Genomic DNA, 20,671 nt, shown 5'->3' on the forward strand with positions numbered 1-20,671 from the left:
TAGATGGAGACCTTTTATAGTCCTTAGCTGACGAAACCGTGGCGTTTGCAGCGTCTGTAATGCCAACCTGGCTGCAGGAAAACGCTGCGCTCTTCTCCAGCTCATAGCAGCCATTGCCGTGAGAATTGGAGACAATGTTGATTTGATTCAATGTTGCCCGGTATTCCTGTAGGGATCTGTTCGGGACAACTGAGGCACTAATGGCTTGTCTCCCCCGCCACCTCGGAAGGCAGCTCCACAGAAGGTGGGAGCCATGTTAAGCTGTGCTGCTGTCAGCAGGCTGAGAGCTGTGGGTCTCCCTGCCACAACTCTCAATTGCTAGCAGGTTTCTCTCATTGCACCTCATTTGCATCTGGGACATCAATTAGCATGTTTGTTGAGGCTAATTGAATGAAACTCAATCATAGCTCTTAATTGCTTGACTATGTGAAAAGAAATCACATTAATGCAGCTAATTAAGTGTATGGCAATAGATGCAACATAATTAGGAGCGAAATGTAAAAAACAAGTGATGGCGAAGGTGCAAGCGCAGGGGTGTGGGGTACTGGGGTGCTGGCTTCTCCTGTTATCCACACGTTTGGGGAGGGTTCCCTTTGCTGCTTTGCTTTGCTTTTTTTTTTTCCTTCTGCATTGCTGAATGATGAACATGGGCAAGTTGAGAAGAAAAATGCAAATGGATTTGCAATTACTACTTTTTCAAGCTGTTGAGGGGCAGAAGATGGCACTTCTGGGGTGGCCCACTGTTGAGTGGGCTCTAGGGACTTGTTAAGTGCTGTTTAAAAGTACTTGGCTTTGAATTACCCTCATGCCTTGTTAAAGGGTTTTTTCCCCTTTTTTCTCGGATCAGCATTTTCTACAACTAACATCTAGGGGAGTTATATCTGTAACATTTGCATATCAAAATCAGGCTTGCTGTCTTCTCTTTAACACAGCATATTCCAGATGACAGCAAGACCCTCATCTGTTCTAATCTGATCAAACCCTCCATTGCGCTTCTGAAGCTGTGACATTATTTTGTAGTTTTAACTTTTATTCCCCAAACGCAGATCTGAAGGAGTGTGCGTGGGGGGGGGATGCTCCACTGACTGGAAACTTGGTGCTTGCCTCTCCTCCTCGGGGAAATGCAGAGATTATCGCTATGCATCTTGCACACAATGAAAGAGGCTTTATTATTTACATTTGATATATCCCTATAAATATTTAAGCTGACATTAATACCTGCGTGGCATCTGTTGTGTTTGGGCACTTTCGTGTAATAATGGTATGGCTACAGCGCATTTATTTCCTGTTTGCCAACATTCACTTACTCTCTCAAATGGTTTATAGCTCACCTAAGCCTGGTTTACTCTCAATTAAAAGGGCTTTAATAATGCCCTGTCACATCTCACAAGTTGGCAGGGTAGCAGGGAAATCGTACACGCTATTCATCTGAAGAATTTGGAATAAACACCTCCTTCTCAAATTTTAAATGGAGTACACTGGCTGCTGTACATTAAATAAAAACTTGTCTGTTAAAAAGAGTACATGCTGAGGTTTAGTCACTATCTGATTAAGCCTCATTTTAGAGCCCATAAGCAATAAATGCTCAATTATGTTCTGCTTATTGTATTTTAATTTGTGAAGAACTGACACTGAACAAGAAAGTTACACCAACTTGATAATTTATGGATGAAACAGCTTTGTTCATTTGTATCTAACACCTAGTGAATGAATGAATTCTTACTAACGGAGTGCCTTTGTTTCTTTTGGCAGCAGAGGTCTGTGTCCTCACCCCACGAATTGTTCAGACCCCCTCTTTTTACTGTTAATAATTCTCAAACAGCTAGGGAAAAAACAAAAGCTGATGTGATGGCTTGGTTTGGGGTTTTTATCACAGATCAATGTTAGCTGTGAAGAAATGAATGCTGGGCTGGTAGTAGATTTTTGGTGTATTTTGAGTGGAATATATAATTTGTATTGTAAAAACTGTCAAAGGTGGAAGGATTTTTATGAGGGAGTTGATTGCTCCCCGTATCGTGGCAGCAGTGATGTAGACCTCAGGTATGCTGTTATCCCATTCAGGTATTTATTTGTAAGATTGATGTTCTGGTGTTGTACAGGTCTGTATGCTGCAGGTTTGAAACCAACCTACTTAAATAATGGTAGTTTTTCATATAACACCTGGTAATCTGGCTAAATCTTGCCCTGGACACTTGGACAAATGGAAGTTATGTCTTTACGGGCAAGTCTTTGCTCATGCAGACGCCCACAGCATCACCCAGGCCTCTGTAAGTTGATCAAGTTCTATCTGAAAAGGAATTAAATTTTATGTCCCAGCTGCTCCACATAAAAGATTGCTCAAAAATACCATTTTCTTGGTTTCCAGCTTAACTCGAGAGCTTAAGTACAGATCTTTTCTCAATCTTGAGTTCCAGTTGCTGTTTTCCTCTTGGGGTTCATATACCCGGATGTGTTTTTGTGCAATGCTTGTACCCCTTTCCACTCTTTATTTTGCTGTCCTGTGCTACCCACCTTATAGAATCATAGAATCATTTAGGTTGGAAAAGACCTTTAAGATCATAGAGTCCAACCATCATCCATGCCCACTAAACCATGTTACGGAGTACCCCGTCTACGCGCTTTTTGAATACCTCCAGGGATGGTGACTCAACCACTTCCCTGGACAGCCTGTTCCAATACCTGGCAACCCTCTCAGTAAAGAAATTTTTCCTAATATCTAACCTAAATCTCCCTTGCCGCAGCTTGAGGCCATTTCCTCTCATTCTATCTCCAGCCACCTGATAGAAGAGACCAGCACCCACCTCCCTACAACCTCCTTTCAGGTAGTTGTAGAGAGCGATAAGGTCTCCCCTCGGCCTCCTTTTCTCCAGGCTAAACAACCCCAGCTCCCTCAGCCGCTCCTCATCAGACTTGTGCTCCAGGCCCCTCACCAACTTGGTTGCCCTTCTCTGGACACGTTCCAGCAACTCGATGTCTTTCCTGTAGTGAGGGGCCCAAAACTGAACACAGGACTTGAGGGGCGGCCTCACCAGTGCCCAGTACAGGGGAACAACCACCTCCCTGCTCCTGCTGGCCACACTATTTCTGATACAGGCCAGGATGCCGTTGGCCTTCTTGGCCACCTGGGCACACTGCTGGCTCATATTCAGCTGGCGGTCGACCAGCACCCCCAGGTCCTTTTCTGCTGGGCAGCTTTCCAGGCACTCTTCCCCAAGCCTGTAGCGCTGCATGGGGTTGTTGTGACGGAAGTGCAGGACCCGGCACTTGGCCTTGTTGAACTTCATACGATTGGCCTCAGCCCATTGACCCAACCTGTGCAGATCTCTCTGTAGAGTCTTGCTACCCTCAAGCAGATCGACCCTGCCTCCCAACTTGGTGTCATCTGCAAACTTGCTGAGGGTGCACTTGATCCCCTCATCCAAATCATCAATAAAGATATTAAACAGAACTGGCCCCAGTACTGAGTCCTAGGGAATACCACTTGTGACCCGCCACCAACTGGATTTAACTCCATTCACCACAACCCTGTGGGCTCGTCCATCCACCCAGTTTTTCACCCAGCAAAGAGTACACTTGTCCAAGCCACGAGATGCCAGCTTCTCAAGGAGTATGCCATGAGAGACAGTGTCAAAGGCCTTACTGAAGTCAAGGAAGATAATATCCACAGCCTTTCCCTCATCCACTAGGTGGGTCACCTGGTCATAGAAGGAGATCAGGTTGGTCAAGCAGGACCTGCCTTTCGTAAACCCATGCTGGCTGGGCCTGATCCCCTGGTTGTCCTGGACTTGCCATGTGAGTGCTCTCAAGACAAACTGTTCCATAATCTTCCTCGGTACTGAGGTCAGGCTGACAGGCCTGTAGTTCCCCGGATCCTCCCTCTGACCCTTCTTGTAAATGGGAGTCACATTGGCAAGCCTCCAGTCCTCTGGGACCTCCCCTGTTATTCAGGATTGATGTCTTCTCATAAAATACAGTGTCTTTGTTTCGTTTATTGCCCTCATAGTTGTTTCAGTTTCATATTTTTTTTCTGGAACACAAGTAACCACAACCATGTGTACCAGGAAGTGAAAACTTTGAGTCTAGTGTTCTGGCTTTAACATTCACCATTTCTGCTGGAAATATCTCTTCTGATGTATCCCAGCAGTGCAGCCTCAGTGGCTGTCTCACCTTAATGAATTGTCATTTGCCCTGTGAAAAAGACACCCATGTCCATTTACTTTTGTGTTTGCATATGAAGTAGCCCACTGACAATTTAGGGAGTGCCTTTGAAGCTGGAATGCAGAATCTCAAGAGCCAGTTTTTCCAGAAGCTATTTACAGTTTGAAGAACTTTCTCAAGGATTTCTCGGGAAGCCGTCGCTTGGATCCAGTCAGTTGACCACTGTCTTTGTACAGCTGACTGGGTTTGTCTGCTTATTTCCTCTTTATGGGCTTTCCAAACAAGAATTAGGAAAAGCCTTTTCCACTTCTGGCTTACAGCTTTTAGTGTGTTTACTCTAATCAGACACAATTTGCATAATTTTTTCCATTCTATAATTTTTTGAGTGTGTGGAAAAAGGATCATATTCTAACAATATTGCAATTGCAGAAATCCTACCAGTCAGTGCCCTTTTGTAACTTTAGCGCCTGCTGACCAATTTCAGCCAAATTTGAGCAAGAAAGAGATAAGTGCATAAAACATTGTCAGGGAGGAGACACAAGTAAGTGTGCTCATGAGGGACAGTCAGCCTTGTTTTCTCCTTCTCTTTGGGACCTGCTGGCTGGTAAACTCCTACACGTAGCTCAGAACCAGCCATAGTGTGAATTGTCTCTTATCCAACTGGTAGGTGGAGGATGTATTAGAAAGCTCCAGACTTTTGGGGATATTTGTAGTGAGAAGTGTGGAAGAGATTATTGAGAAAATGGAAGGGGAACACCATATGGCGGGTGCTGGCAGATGAGGTAGGGCAAAAGTCTTTTGAAACCAGGTTTCATTAGTTCTATTGCTTACCAAACTACCTGTTTCATATAGGGTTTTGTTGGTTTTTTTTTTTCTTACCAGGACTATATGCAGAATGTTCACGGGAAAGAAATCGACTTGCTGCGAACCACTGTGAAAGTCCCTGGGAAGAGGCCGCCCCGAGCTACGTCAGCTTGTGCACCCATTTCCAGTCCCAAAACAAACGGCCTCTCCAAGGACATGAGCAGTTTACACATCTCGCCGAATTCAGGTAAGAGAATACCATGCTAGGGAAAAAAAGAGAAAGATGCATTTCCAGTGTCTGTAGGCAATTGTCATGTACTACTGTGATGGGGATAATATCTATTAATAATTTACAAATCCAAATAACCACTGATGTGTAACTTTTTAAGCCCTGACTGCTGATCTGTCCTCCATGAGAGATTCGAAGTTTCTGAGTAACCTTCAGTGCCCATCTTTTTATACTTGTTACCTTATACTTGCCAAAACCCTACATAATTTCACAGAAATTAACATATGTGAAGAATTGATGCAGCATTACAACTTATCTGTTAGGTCTAATACTTTGGAAAAACAGGAGATGTATCATTTGAAAGGGCTTTTTATGGCTTCCTGGTGGGATCCGCAGTTCTTCTTTCCACCTTTAGAAGGATGCATAATTTTGGACTTTCCAACAGGAAGATTCTTCTGTAGAAAGCTATTTTAGTTCATTTATGGAAGTAGTTTATAGCTCCTTGTGAGCTCTAAACAAAAAAGTTTATTGTTCGCTGAACTACTTATCCATACAGCTGAAGGGATTTAAAAAATTGCATTAAGGAGAAACATTTAAGACAATTTATCTTGTAAAGCGCATAGCTTATACAAAACTCATAATGGCATAGTGTTGGTATGGAAGTTTTGTCAGCATGTTTGGGATGATGTCCATAAAATGCTGAGTGCCTTTAGCATTTATGAGTAACGTAGACGCCTCCAACATGTGGCAACAAAACCACCCAAACACACTTTTGTGCCTGTGCAATACACGCTACACAGGTGGGATGAGCAACCGCAGGAAGGAACTCAGTCACCCTGCCATTCAAGAGTCTTCTCTTGGATAGTAATAGTTACCTTATGCTTCAAGTCAAGATGTAATTCCTTGCGTTTTGTGATGCGCATTCCCCTATAGTAGGGGAGGAGGGAGAGGGCTTTTCCTTCCAACTGCAGTTGCTGCTCATTGAGATGAATGTTTAAAAAAGGAAAAGAAAGAGCAGCCTTGTGGCTTTACAGTGGTGCGACTGAGCAGACATCACTGGAGGTCTTGTGTGGTATGTTATATTAGTTTGGCTGGGGACCTGAAATGTCTGAAGCCATGATTTCATCAGACTCTTTTTCAAGTTTTAACCTACCCCTCGAGAGGCACGGAGCTAGCATTGCCACTGGAAGAGTTCATAGGAGAAAATTTTTCATGGTTGGTTTGTTTTTTCCATTTTGCTATTTAATTTAGATGACTGGGTGCAGGGAATGTTTTTGTTTTTTCAACATATTCCATAATTTAGGGAAGAAGAGTGCTGGACTGAGTCAATAAACCAGCAATAAGACATCGAAATAAGAGATTTCTGCTTTTAAGACATTCGAACACAGGCAAAAATTACTTGATTGCTCCAGAGAAGTACGTTTCTGAAAACATATTCAGAGATACATACTAATATAAAGTTTATAGCATGGATTTTACATGTTTTGGCATATGTTTAGATTGCCAGGTCAGAGGGAAACAGCTTGTACATGACTTAAATGAATATTGCACATTTCGTTTCAGGACTCTCTGCACATGTAATGTATTCTGTACATGAAACTGTACAGTAGACAGCTCTCCCTGGCAGTGGTGGTAGCCACTGTGTATGTACCCTGGCTAGCCTGAGGTTTTATCGCACAACAATTGTTTTAAAAGAGAAAATTTAATTATGCTAGAAAGTGCAAATGCTGGAAGACAGCTCTGCTTTTAGATAGTTTTTTTCAAATAACATGGTGGGTATGGTTGGAGCTTCTCTTGGCGTCTTTATCATCTTGCTTAGAAATACTGAAAGCCTTTTCTGTTGTTTGATATCTGGTTAGTACAGCTCAAGAGATCTACTGTGGTTAAGTCTTAAAATAATTAATGTCCTCCTAATGTATGAAAGAGTTGTATCCAAGGGAAGTTGAACCTGATTTCTGTATCATTACCCACTTGAATACCTTCATTTCCCCTCTCACGCAGCTGGGACACTACACTGATCCTTCTTTAATTTTAAGCAAGTTCTTGACCTGCTTATTTAGCGTGGCCCTCTTCCCATAGATAAAGCAAATATTGATGTCTTAATTATACTACCCCTATAGCTGGCTGGAAGCATAACAGTTTTGAAACGTCTTTATAACTTGCTGGGGGGAGCAGGTGAAGACAGGCTGGACTGAACAGCTTTATGCTCTACATGGCAGCCAGCCAGCCTGTTTATACCTCACTACCTGCTCTCTTGTGCCCATTTTGGGTGTCAGAGGATATAGAAGGGGGATGGCTAAGGTTTTGGGCTGAGAGGAGGGTCGGTGAAGATGCAAACATCTCTGTAAGGTTGTATTTCATTAGTTCAGCTGCATACACCGCGAGTAGTTTCAGACCCGCTGTAGTATTTTTCCTTGCAGCCATTGCTTCTGAAATTCAGGTTGGTACATTCAGTGCATTATCAGCCATGGTATCTCTTCTTTGGGGTTTTCCTTCACAGAATTTGTTTCTTCTGAAGAAGCTGTCTTCATTGAATCTTTCTTACTTAAAGACCAAATTTGAGGTCTGTCTGGTTGTTGTATTACTGGACGGGATGACCAGCAGCAGCAAGACAGAGGAGCTTTTCTAAGAAAGCTGATTGATCCAGTCAGTGGTTACTGGGTTAAAAGCAAACAAAAAAAAATGAACTGCTAATCAGTAAAGTATAACTTAAAAAGTTAAAAAAAAAACAACAACAAAACAGCAGTATGACAGACTGGGTCTAGGAAATAACTGCCAGCAGCTCAGCTGTGCATCAGTCCATATGTCACTCTCAATACTCTCACGTTCAGGTATGACTGAAGAGCTGCACTGCAGAAAGTGATTTCAAAGTATTAGGGGAGTTATTAGTATTGTAAAAAGACACTGTCACAATCTGTGGCTGGCTTGTTAGTCTGAACTTTCACATGGTCATGTATATTGACAGTGGTTTTTATGAAGAGGGTCATAGCTTCTGTTGGGTGGGACACCTGTAGGTATTTGGTGCTCAGCTTCTGGAGTGCTGGGAGGAGTTCTGGTATCTCTGCAGTTATCTGTCATGGAACTAAAAACATTTGCAAATTATCCCTTGCAGTCTGTTCTGCTGTCTCGGAGCTTTTTCGCAGTTGTTAGTGCTGGCAAAACATTGTCTTCATCTAAAGTGTGATGCTTTAGAGTTGATCACAGGGGTGAAATTGTCTGTTATTATTTTTTCATTGGGAGGTTTCTGTACACGGGTCAGCTGTATGGAGGAGGTTTGGACCAAACACAGAAAGAATCAGCACATGCTATTTTTATTTTTAGGGCTGCAATTACACTACATTCTTACTGCTTCATGTGTTACCTCTTCCCCAAAACAGTGATGTTTTCTGTTCTGTGCTTTTGTCAGTGCAGACTTGGTACCTGAGGTAATATTCGGCATGGTTAGAAGTGAGGACAATATTTCATTTAATTGTTTGAACTGGTCGGGAACAGAGTTAATTTTCTTTCTGCTGTTATGTAACTGGTACAGGTTACTGAAAAAGCTAAGATATTAAAAGAATACCACTGCTCAATTAATATATCATGTTGAAGATCGTCCCTTGAAATAGAATTCATTGTCTTTGCTTATACATGGTGATAGCCCAGGCCCACTAAAAGCCTTTCTTGGCTGAGATTACCTATTTTCCACTAACTTGTGTTCCTATAAATGTCTGAACTTATTCTCCTTCAAACATCAAAACCAAAAAAGTCAATGCATTTGTATTGTTGAAACAGTCAAATAGTGCTTATCTTAAATGATATCTTCATTTGAAGACATCAATGCTGTGTTATTAAACACTGTTCAGAAGCTGCTCCTTAGGTATAAATTTCAGTGCCAACTTTGCAGATAAATATATGTATTAGATGACTAGTTGATTGCCTATGACTGACATGTTTTAAATTCATTCTTTCATGAATGCCCAACAGATAGTTTTCTCTGTCTCTTGGTGTAATTTCTTGTATTTTGGGTAGATGCCAGCACATCGGCTGGTCTGATAGGGAAGCAAAGGCAAAGCCTCTTGCCTATGAACTGGTGGGTTGTAAAATAGGTGCCATGGGGATGCCATCTCAGACTGGTACCCTTCAGCATAGGTGTCAGGGATAGCACGTGGGCAGACTTGGGATAGCTTAGGTCAGGGAGTAAGAGCAGGCATCTCAGAAGAAACACTTTGGGATAGCTTTTATCTCCTAGCTCCCACTTGATTTCTGCAGGCATGATCACTGGTACCTTGTGTCTCTGCAAGGCAGTGCTTGCTGCTAGAAGACATAACAGGCTGTCCAGAAGAGAGTTCAAAACTTCATTCAACTTCTCTTCTAATCCCCACCATGGTCTGTGAGACAGTAGAGCAGCTTGAGCTCTTCTTTCTTCTTACCACCTTCGCTCTCTAAAGCCTTCTTGGACCTAAGTGATTGTTTGCATCAAACGTGCTCAGTCTCTTTCTCCCGCATGCTTAAGGGTGGTGAAGATCTTTCCCAAGGCTCTTTCCATAGCATTATTATGAGAAGAATAGAAGGAATTAGGCTAATCAGGGTGATGTTGTGAATTCAAGAGGGGTATACTTAGTTATTTGGTAATATGATTTATAACAGCCAAGCAGTAAGTGAAAGTCTTTTCTGTTCAATCCAATCAATGTAGATGTCACATGAAGAAGGAAAAGTTTAAAAGCATGTCATTCCTACCACAATGAATTTAGTCATGCTTTGTGGCACTTCTTGTCTGAACAAGATTGTTTTTCTGGTTTTAAAGACTGTCTGATAAACACACATAAAATAACCATATCTCAGTGACAGCTATCTTGATTTGTAAATGTGTTTGTCCCAAACATCTGGAAGCAGATATCTCTGGGAAATAATCATCTTAACAACAAAAGCCAAGTTCCGGTCCTTCTTGAGAGTTTCTGTTTCAGAGAGAGAAAAAGAAAAAACAAACAAAAACAAACAAACAAAAAACCCCAAACCTATATGAGAATATATGAAGAAAAATAACACAAGATGACTCTTTCCTGCTGGGCTTCCACACTGACACAAGAGCTGGGAAAAATACTTTTCCCTTGATGTGTATAGTCCTGGTAGGACAGTGACCAAACTGGAAGTGAAACAGAGTGGGAAAAAGGAGTATTTTCTGTACCCTGTCAAAAAACAGACAAACGAGTAGAAGGTAAGGCCGTTTCTGCTGTTGCAAGACACCTTACCTGGAAAAAGGTTGACTTTTCTCTCCTAGAAGTTTTGCCATGACACTTTAAAAGTTGAAAGCTGGTCTCTGGGCTTTCTTGGGTTCTTGGAGGTGCAATTTGGGGTTTATCCTGTAAGAATTGGGATTTTGTGTGGCTGCTTCTCCCAAGCAATACAGAGGGGTGGGGGGGTTGTTTTAGTTTTGTTATATGCAGGCTTTAAATAACAGAGTTTTAGCTGTGGCTTTATGAAAGGTGCTCGTACTTGTATGCTAACTTGGTAGAAAACTCTTAGTTGGGGGAAATGGAAGTTTGTTCCCTTTAATCTAATGTTGTTTTTGTGGTGTCTTAAATCAAAGTTGTTGAATGATGCTTGAGTAACTTGTAAATTTAAATTAAATTTACATGGCAGTGAACATCATTCTGTTGATGCATCTCAGATGGAAGTACTTCAGAATAGGGTAACTTGCAGACTTGCTCAGTTCAAACTCTATCTAATAGTTGGTAGCATAATGTGGCAATGTCATAAGGGCCAGCAGTCCTGTAAATCAGCCACTGGCCAAGTCTCTGTGCCTTTTAGAAGTTGACTCAGTTCTTGCTGACTTGGAGCAGGAGTGAGTCCAGGTTTCAATTACTCCCAAGTTGGGTTGGATTTGAGCTGGTTGACCTGAAGGTGAACTTATTCCTGAAATCTCTCCCAGGAGTCATTTATTTCTTCTCCTCTACAAACAACCCAAAGCCTGAGCTGCAGCAAGAACCACTGATGTAGAAAGTTCACATCTAAAAATAGCTTATGGTGTAGAGATAAATTGTTTCCTGATTAACACTTCATTTAAATAATTTGGTGCTATTAAATTTACTTACAATAGTGACTGTACAGTATGTGAAGTATCCTAAAACGTCTTAGCTACATAGCCATCGTTAAGTATGCTAAAGGTTGTTATCTGCTAACTGTATGTGACATTTCAGAGATGTTATAAGAACGGCATCTTCACATTTTCATAAATGTGAGTTTTCTATCTGTTATTAATTGTGATCATCTATCAAATCAATGCAGTAGTCATTAAGTAGTCTTATTTTACACTGAAGTGCTTGGAATCAGGCTGAGTTGGAATGGACTGCCTTCCAGATTTTTCTTTTAAAAAGGTAGAGAATTGGTGTTTCAATTAAACCGGTATACCTTCAAAGTAAGATTTCTGACATGGTGTCTTTAGATTCTAGTACCTGTCTAATAATTCTGTTCTTTAACTACTGCATTTTTTTTTACCTTTTACCTTTTAAACCTAACTTATGTCTACAGCCCTACCTGTCACATTGGGTAGCCATTTTCCACAGCGTCTGAATTAATAGCTGCTGAGTCCGGTACCGAGAGCCACTATCCTCTGAAGTGTGGTGTACCATATGCAGGAGGGGAAGCATGATGGAAAACTCTGGGTAGGATCACTCCTCTGTTGTGGTGCATTGTGAATTCAAGTCTCGATCTGAAGTATGCTGAATTCGTCAGTATTTTTGTAGATAGTGTGATAATCTTTTTTTAATTGGAGGTTACTGTGAGGATTCAGATGTTACGATCAGGCTGACGATGAGTAAAAACGTATATCAAGCCAAGAGCGTAGGCAGTTGCTCCAAAGCCTATAGATCTTGGGTGCCTTCACAAATAAGTGCAGAACTGAGTCCTAAATTCTTGAATCTGCTCTGAACTCCTTACTTGTAGGTGACTGAGGTTGTGTACTGAAGCAGTGTGTGACTTGACAGTGCCAGATTTTATCTGGTGGAGTTCCCACGAGACCAGAGGTTGGTAGTTGGTAGTTATTTGCTACTAATTTTGTAGTCTAATGTGGTATGTGAAATGACTTGCCTTAACGTAAAACGTTTTCTGCGCTTCAACTTGAGCATGAGTTTTATGGTTTTGCCACAGATCACAAATGCAAGTTTGTGATTCACTTTTGTCATTAATCACCCAAGTCAATTTTCCATTTGGTTGGGTTTGCTGTTAGTTCAGTGATATACAGCTGTAGCAAATGAAAGGAGAAGTTGTCAGTTTGCTCATTTCAAAGGAAAAAAAGCCCAATTTTAAGTGCATCAGAGATTTCCCTTTCATCCCACAAGAGGGGGATCCCTCAAGGTCATCTTTTCCAGTTCAGTTGGACTAGGATTTGTTCTTTCCAGAACTAGAGAGAAATAAACTTTCACTGTTAGTACCCTGTATTCCTTAACAGTGGGGAAAAAAGGAGGAGGGCAAATATTAATGTCAATGAAATAATTATTTGATAAAAGCACTGCATTTGTTATATATAGAAGAAAAAAAAAAAGCATTTGCTTAGATTTTTGCTTTAGAGAAAGGAGGAAGCAACAAACTGTCTTAGGATTCTTTCCTGAGGTGTCCAAATGGTGCCCATCTCTAATGATGAGTAGGTAGATAAAGCCTAAGAAATGTGTCATGAAGCTTCAGGCGGGTGACTGTAGATGCCGGACAAGATACAGTCAGTGCTGCTCAGCCTGTGCCTGTTTCACTCTGGTTGATTTTCATGCCTCTATTGCGCCGTATCCTGAATAAAATCACAGATCTGTCTTGTCCACCCGATGCAATCTCACCAATTTTTGATGGTTACACGTTGTAATACTAACCGGTTGGCTGTTAAGACCTTTGCGGAATTGCTCGTTCTTTTTCCCCCAGTGATTTTAAAATATTAAAGCCATCAGGAGGGTTGAAGCTGATTTACCAAAAGGGGAAAAAAATTCACAAATGTGTTTTGAGTATTGAACTGCCGTTGACATCTAAAGTCCCAACCATGCTGTTTTCCTCCACACTCCAGCAATCAGGACATCCAGCAAACCCATAAAAAACCAAACTAATAGCATGAATATTCAGTGACCTAGAATACTAATTATTGTCATGAATATTAATGTGATCGGACTTGCTTTTTCCTCTTCTCTTTCTCTCTGGCTCTTTTTTTTTTCCCTCTTTTTTTTTTTTTTCCACTCAGCCGGCTCTAAAGATGGACCATAATGAGAGCATTTAAGAGAGAGAGCGCTCTCCGCCGTGACAGGGACCGGGGTAATAAGGAGAGCTTGATTAACGTGGTGCACTTGGGGGAGAGATGAGAAGATTCACGTGGGCCTGTTGTGGGGGAGGCAATGAGGCACCGGCGGCTGTGTTGCTGCTCCCTCAGATTAATGAGGCCTAAGAGTGCATTAGGAACAGTGACAAAGGTTTGATCTAATGGGCTCAGTCATTTTTCCTTTGAGTGACAGACGCACAGAAGTAATTGGCTGTGCAGAATGGCAGCTCATTGGCAGTACTTAAGGATACATTATCCCCGTTGTGTGGCCCGCAGAGGCTGTTTATCAAAACTGCTCACACTGCAGACATGCATTCACTTAGCTGCTGTTACAGTGGCAATAGCTATAAAAAAAAAAAAGTCATATCGCATTCGTATCTATTGTCTCTTTTTCGAAAATAAAGTTTCTTTGTTCCATTTTCTTAAGTCTGAAGGATATTTGAATACCAGCAGTCACCCCTCCCCATCCCGAAGAGGCTCTGGTTGCAACTCACGGGGTTTGAAGAGGTTTGTAGGCTTGTGGAAAGCTCCCAAAGTTAGTTCGGCTAATCTTACCAGCTTTCAATGTAGATCCAGCGTGCAGGTAAGAGCCCCACCTCCCACCCCCTCTCCAGTTTCATTATTAATAACTTCCACAGACAGTCAAAGGGATTAGGAAGCATTTTACATCTTTTGCCTCAGGCCCCTACACATACTTCGCTTTACATGCGTAATACCTCGGAATTATTTGATTTTGCACTGTTATTTTTGCAAAGTTAAATTCACAATCGCCAACATGGTTTGCAACCAAATGACAGCAATACAAAGTAGAGCATTTGCCGGTGTAAAATGCTCACCTCTGGGTCTTAAAGATGCAGTCCCTTAACAAGCAGGTAACCTCCATCAGGACTTGCCCAGAAAGCGAAGCATACCTTATTTAGTCTGTTATTTGTTAAAACTACTGAAAAAACAGTAATATGCCTGCTGGGAAAGAAAATCACACTTTGATCCCAGCAGAATAAATATTCTGGGATCTTAAGCAGAAGCCCTTGGTGAAGATCTTGAGTTTAACTTTCTTTTAGAAGAGATGTCTCCTCTGATGACTTAATTTTCCTCCACACTTGCTGTGTTGGTTTGGCATGCTCTGAGAATAATAGCTTTTCTCGTTATACTCCCAGCACCGTGTCCTTCACTGCCAGGATATTTCTTGGCATTGCCTTGTTTGTTCATTAGTATTGACCCTTCTCGGTTTGTACACTACTAATCAAGCCCGGTTTGCAGAGACTGCCCTGCCAGGCTGCGAGATGGAAGGTCTTCCTCTATTAATAGCTGCTTATCCTTAGGAAATTTGTTCAGTAAATAAATGCTTCTGAAAAAATCTTAAAAATAAGTAAAACGCATAAGCAAGTTGTCTGCTATAGTATTGAAAAATGATTGTCAATGTATTGAAGGAGAGTTTCAGTACTGGTGTTTTGGAAAGATACTGTCGTTTCTCTCTCTCGTTCCATGTATGGGTAACCTCAAGTTATTTTAGGTCCCTGATAAGCCCAAGGCAGAAATGATGTGCTGTTTGCACAGTGCCGTCAGATCAAAACAGAATCCATAGCAATACTTCAGTGGATTTTCCCCCATCAATAACCCCACTCAGGAACCTGGTTATGGAAGTTGGAGCTCTCCAGCTCTGGTCCCACAGCTGATCTTCCTGAGAACATGGCCAGACTATGCTCTGACACCTGGGCAACACCTTCCTTCCCCAGGCGGACTTACTCTGCTCAATTGGAAAGTCAAGGAGCTGTAAGTAGCAGTTTTCCCAGATCTCAGTGCAGGGCACGATCTCCAGAATTGGCAAGGGAAGGAGGATGCATCCGTAAAAGATGGATGCTGGGATCTGAGGCAGCAAACTGGTGGAAACCAGAAGAGCCATTCCCAAATTTTCCTCAGCTAAAGCAGGAGTTGTCCCAACATTCACATTTATAGGCAAAGTAGAAAGTGGCACAGCTTGGATGGTCAGCCGCTTCTTAGGAAAGGTTTGTCCACTGGAAACATTTCTGCACAACTCTGGGAATTAATTCCTGAACATAATGCAGAATTGAGGAAAGGGGAAGGCAATGCTTTTCATCTTTTTGCAACTAGCGAAGTGGCCTCTCTCACTTTCCTCTTGCACCCTAATGCCTGAAGAAACTTCAGGGAGCAGTGTTGGGTATGGGTTTTGAACTGGCGACCCCAACAGCCAATCTAATCTACTTGACAGTGCCTTTTACTGAATTAGAGGGCATTTCAAGAATAGGCAGTATTCCTGCAACATAAATTGACCCAACATGATTTGAAACAATTAACCCTCTGATATCAAGAGTCAGGATTTCCTGACCCACAACTCTAATGTATTTTTCATTAGTTCTAACAGCTGGTGAGCACAGCCCTCTGGCCTTAAGAGGTTTATTTCTTTTTTTGGAAGAGAAACTCGTCATGAACATGAAGAGCCTAACACAAATAGAACATGGCCATGGTGATAGCATAGCAGTAGGCTGTAGTTCATCTGATTCAATCTCTCTGTGCTTCTGTGCAGCCACTCTCTGCAGGTCTCAGACGCAGTCGCTTCATGCAAAAATATAGTTCTGCTTCACGACTCATGCAATGCCTGCTTATCTCATAAATTCAAGAGTATATTAGTTGCACTCCTGAATGTAACTTCTTGTAACTAAGTGATTTGTTTGGGAGAGATCACATATGTCTCTGCAGCAGGAAATGGAGACCACCTCCATGTATTTAAGTCACTTGTATCTCACTTCTTAGGGTATAGTTGTGAATTAGCATTTGTAATTCATTCTGCATTTGTAATTAGTGGGTGGCATCGTTGATGAAGGCTTAGTTTAAAGTGATGTGCCTGTTAAAATAACGTGTGCTGCCCAGTGATGATTCACTATATTATTTTTGTTAAGTTAAAATACAGCAAAAGAGGAATTGCTAAAATGCTGTCCACCCTACTGTGCCATTACAAAAGCAACACGACAAAAACCCTGAACGGTTTATTTTTCAGTTGGGCAGGTTACTGCATATATTTAAGATAACATTTATGTTAAACCTTATTTATTGTATATTTTATTGAAATTTTTTTAATACACAGTGTCTTTATCTTTTGGGTTTTACTGACTAGGTGTGCACTTAACATCTTGTATGGTTCTGTGTTTGTATAAATCTTTGTTATTTTCATAATGTTTCTAAGTATTGTAATCTGATGTTGCATTTATGGTCTGTTGTTTCGTAAATCTGAAAGAACTGTGTATGACAAGCTAAAGTGAGTCCCTCTGTGCATAGGAAATGAGGACACGTTCTGCCCCCAGTGTGTGTGTTTCCATCAGCCTCTTAATATGTACATACGTACACACAGGCATGCACTCCTCTGCTTAATTCCTCTTATGCTGAGTCTCTTGTCATTACCTCATCTTTGCTGTTGGCGGCTATTTACACTGAATAGATGGATATATAAATTGGACTTTGTGTGTGAGCACGCTCACTTTTCTCAGAGGCGCTTCTGCTGAGCGTTGACCAAACCTAGAAATTATCTTGAATCTTAATTTGGATGGTTTTTGTAGAGCTTAATTGTTTGAACGTTTTGTAAGCGCGATCATAATGGGGTATTTTATAATATCAGAAAAGATAGTTTTAATAAAGCTGTCGAGCTAGAAAGAGGAACTCTTCCTTTGATGCTCCTTTGGTAGATGAAAACATTTTTGTTCAATAGGAGACCAGCATCTTTTTTTGCTCATTTGAGACCAGTTCTGGCAACATACTGATATTCATTCAAATATAAATGCCATACTCACTTTGAAATGCAAATTGTTTAAAGAAAAATAGCATATGGTAGAGGTAAGTACCTTTTCAAATCAGCTCCCACACTTTAGGGATGTGAGTACAGCTAAAATTATTCTTTGGAAAGAATCTGGAGCCTTTGACACATTGAAGCTTGAACTAATCAAGGCTTCCCAGTAAGCATATACACATATCCATATCAAGGAAACAGTGCTGAGAATACATGGATTAGCATAGTAATTTAACTGCCCCCTGCTAATCAACTTAAGCAACCAGCTGATGCATATATGATGTATTTGAAGAGGCACTCTTTTACAACTCCAGAGTGGGCCAGGTAGCTGGCTATGGATTTCATGTTAATATTGAGATACCTATCTATCTGTCTACGTATAGATAGATATACATATGTGTGTGTATACATGTACAGATGGCAGAGACAATAGATGCAGAATGTATCAAGGCATTGCTTGTAGGATCTTGACATAAAGGCTTTTCATGTGCCTAACCCAATATACAGGGTTTACTTTTCAGTGAGTAATGCTGGCGTCCTCTTTTTAACTGTCTCTCACTTGTCTGCTAAAAGACTGAGATGATTTCTACTGTTAAGGCTTTATCCTTGAGCAAAAATAAAGGACAATTGCTCTGTGGAGGTCTGGATTGGGGTTTGCCTGTTATAGACGGGAAAAGCCGTAGGATTGTTTTGTAGAAGCTTTGTGCAGCATACAAAGTGTGCAAGAACAGCAGTTGACTTCCAGTAGTCCTTGTTTTGGTGTGACAGCATTAGTGCCTACTGGGGTGGTGGAATACTTGTCCTGGGCATGCTGCAATTAGACTGAGAAGTGGAAAAATTAACAATGGATTGGGAAATAATGATTTTTAAATAAGGTTGTAACAAGTTTGTGCTAGAGCTGAATGCATTCAGGATGGGGAGAGGAAAGGGCAGACTGTTTTCTCTAGTCTAGCCCTTCTGATGTCTACCCATGGATTCTGTCTTGCATGGTCTGATATATCATGAAGACCTTACAGCATGTGAACAAAGTGAAATTTAACCTTGAGTAAATGTTATCGCAAGGGTTGCAGGTAGCAGGGTTATCAGACTACGGCAATAGAAAAGGCGGAGCTGAGTTGGGTTGCATCATTGATCGGTAAAGTATTACATGATGGGACATGGCACCTGTTTCTTCCTAGCAGCCCATACCTTTCAGAAATGTCAAGTGAAAGAAAAATCCTGGTTTGCAGAATAAGTCACTTCCTCAACAGGTTAATGTCATAATGTGGGGTGTGGAGTTTCGTAAGATGGTATTAAGGTGAAAGCAAAGCTTTTGTGGCTGACATGATGACATAGAAGTCTTGATACCATCTTTTTAAGGTTTTGTTTTTGCATCATGGTTAGAAAGTGACTGGACATTTCTGTTCAGAAATCTGTGAACTAGGCAGAAGACATCAACATACAAATATTGCCACTCTCTGCAACTCAGCCACCCAGCACAGAGTAATGGGGATGTGTCATCCAGGCGAAGATGTCCAGTAATTGTTTCCATTTTCCCATGATACCTAGGAAATGCTCCATCTCAGCTTTCACATACCAGTTTTCTCCTTCGTGATCTTTGTTATGAAGATGCTCTTGCAGGAATTCATCACATGTAGCTTCCCGTTTTACTAGGTGCAGAGTGAAAGATGGCTAAAAGTGTGCTTTTGTGGCATTGCTCTTGAGTCTGGCAGGGTAGATGGTTGTGGAAAAAAATAAGTTGTTTCCAAAGCCATTTGCCAATAATAATCTAAAGGTGCCCAGAAGGGTGCTACAGCAAAAACAAAGACTTTTGACTGTCTTGGCAGTTCTTTGTTGGCTCTTTTCCCATTTCCCAACAATCCTTCTGAAGTGAGGGACCCAGAACCAAGCACAGTGTTTCCAGATGCCTGTCATGGTGTGCCCAGCTTGTGATTTGTGTCGAGTACAGTGTTAACACACATTCTGGCATCCATTGTTGACTCTTCAGTCCTTCACAGCAGTGCTGCTACTCAACTAATTGGTCCCCAGCCTCTGCTGCTACAACAGGTTGTTCTGCCCCAGGAGCAGAGCTTAGGACTTCACCTTGGTGAAACCACATGGTGTTTATGTTGGCCTAAATCTCAAGTTTCTAGAGTCCATTTGGTCTCAAGCTCTGTCATTCATGTCAGCCACTCCCTTTAATTTGGTGTATCATCAAAATAATTTATTAATGTTCATAGTTTTTCTGGATTGTGAAAACTGGAGGAAAAGGTTATTTCAAAGTGAGCATCAACAGCATCACAGAAGTTCATTTGGAAGGAGGTGTTTCTTTTAGGAGACTTCAAAATAAATGTAGCATCAGCTAGTGTTTCCATTTTCTATTGTGACTTTAAGATGCTGAGCTATAGTTTGATCCTCTGCTTCATACCTTTATTTCTGTAGGCCTGATGTCTTTGCTGAACATTTCTTTGGAAGATGTCTTTAGAAGGTGCTAAAATACTGGCATTAACAAATTGCTCTCAGTTGGTGGGGTCAAGTGCACAATGTCCTGAAGAGGACCAGTTGTTGGAGGCATGAATTTTTTCAACAGTTTGGCAGATGATGGTCTGATTATGGAATTATTCTGGACAAAAGGGTTGCCCAAGGAAGGTGATTAGAGAGGAATTATGCGCCAGTAGCTAAAGCACTGCCTTGGGAGGTCCCAATATGGTTCCAAAATCCACCTTAGACTTTGCACAATTGAGCAAATTAGTTTTTCTGTATGTATTTCATGTCTACAAAGTAGAGATTGCCACGCAGAAGTTCTCGAGACTGAGTAAGTATGTTCAAGACTCAGGTGGACAGATACTATAGTGATGGATCTGTGTTAAGGACTAAAGATGAGATTTAGTCTTGGGAAAGAGGAGGAGAGAAAGGGACAATTATGCCAACCCTAATAAACACAAAGTAGTTCACTAAGCGCTGCTGTCTTCCCAAAGGCTGCTCTGGGAAAAGACATAATGATAGAACTGGGAGTCAGGAGATCTGGGTTTTATTTTCCAGTCTGCCACAATCTTCCTTTGTGGCCCTGGGTCATTTAACCTCTGAAAAATGGGGGAAATGATAGCAGATAATTAACAACCTCACAGGAGCATTGAAAATTAATTCATTAATTTTTCTGAACTCATCAGTAGAAGGTGCAATGGAAATGCAAAGTGTTAGGGTGTTTTATAAAATTGTGTCTGTTTCTTTCCCCTTACATGTGTTTGTAAAGAGTATTCTTAAATCCATAGAAGACCTATGGGGTACCTTTTGAGAGCCTGCCACAAGGAATGAAAAGTAGCATTGTAAAATCTCTGTATCTGTAATATGCAAGTCCTGTGCTAGGAATGGAGTAAAACGTGCTCAGAAACAAAAACTGTAGAGCAGAGTTTGGCCCATATCAAGTTGT

General features: G+C 41.3%; 1 protein-coding gene across 9 annotated transcripts in view; it reads left to right on the forward strand.

Moving 5' to 3' along the window:
* AGAP1 (ArfGAP with GTPase domain, ankyrin repeat and PH domain 1) overlaps positions 1-20,671 on the forward strand; it is a 395,049-nt gene that overhangs the window by 256,488 nt on the left and 117,890 nt on the right. For all 9 annotated transcript variants that reach the window (XM_075027850.1, XM_075027851.1, XM_075027852.1 and 6 more), the window contains one exon: positions 5,041-5,209. In XM_075027850.1, the coding sequence (XP_074883951.1) occupies positions 5,041-5,209 (169 nt within the window). The remainder of the gene's footprint in view (positions 1-5,040; positions 5,210-20,671) is intronic.

Source organism: Buteo buteo, chromosome 5 (assembly GCF_964188355.1).
Source record: "Buteo buteo chromosome 5, bButBut1.hap1.1, whole genome shotgun sequence".
NCBI lineage: Eukaryota > Metazoa > Chordata > Aves > Accipitriformes > Accipitridae > Buteo > Buteo buteo.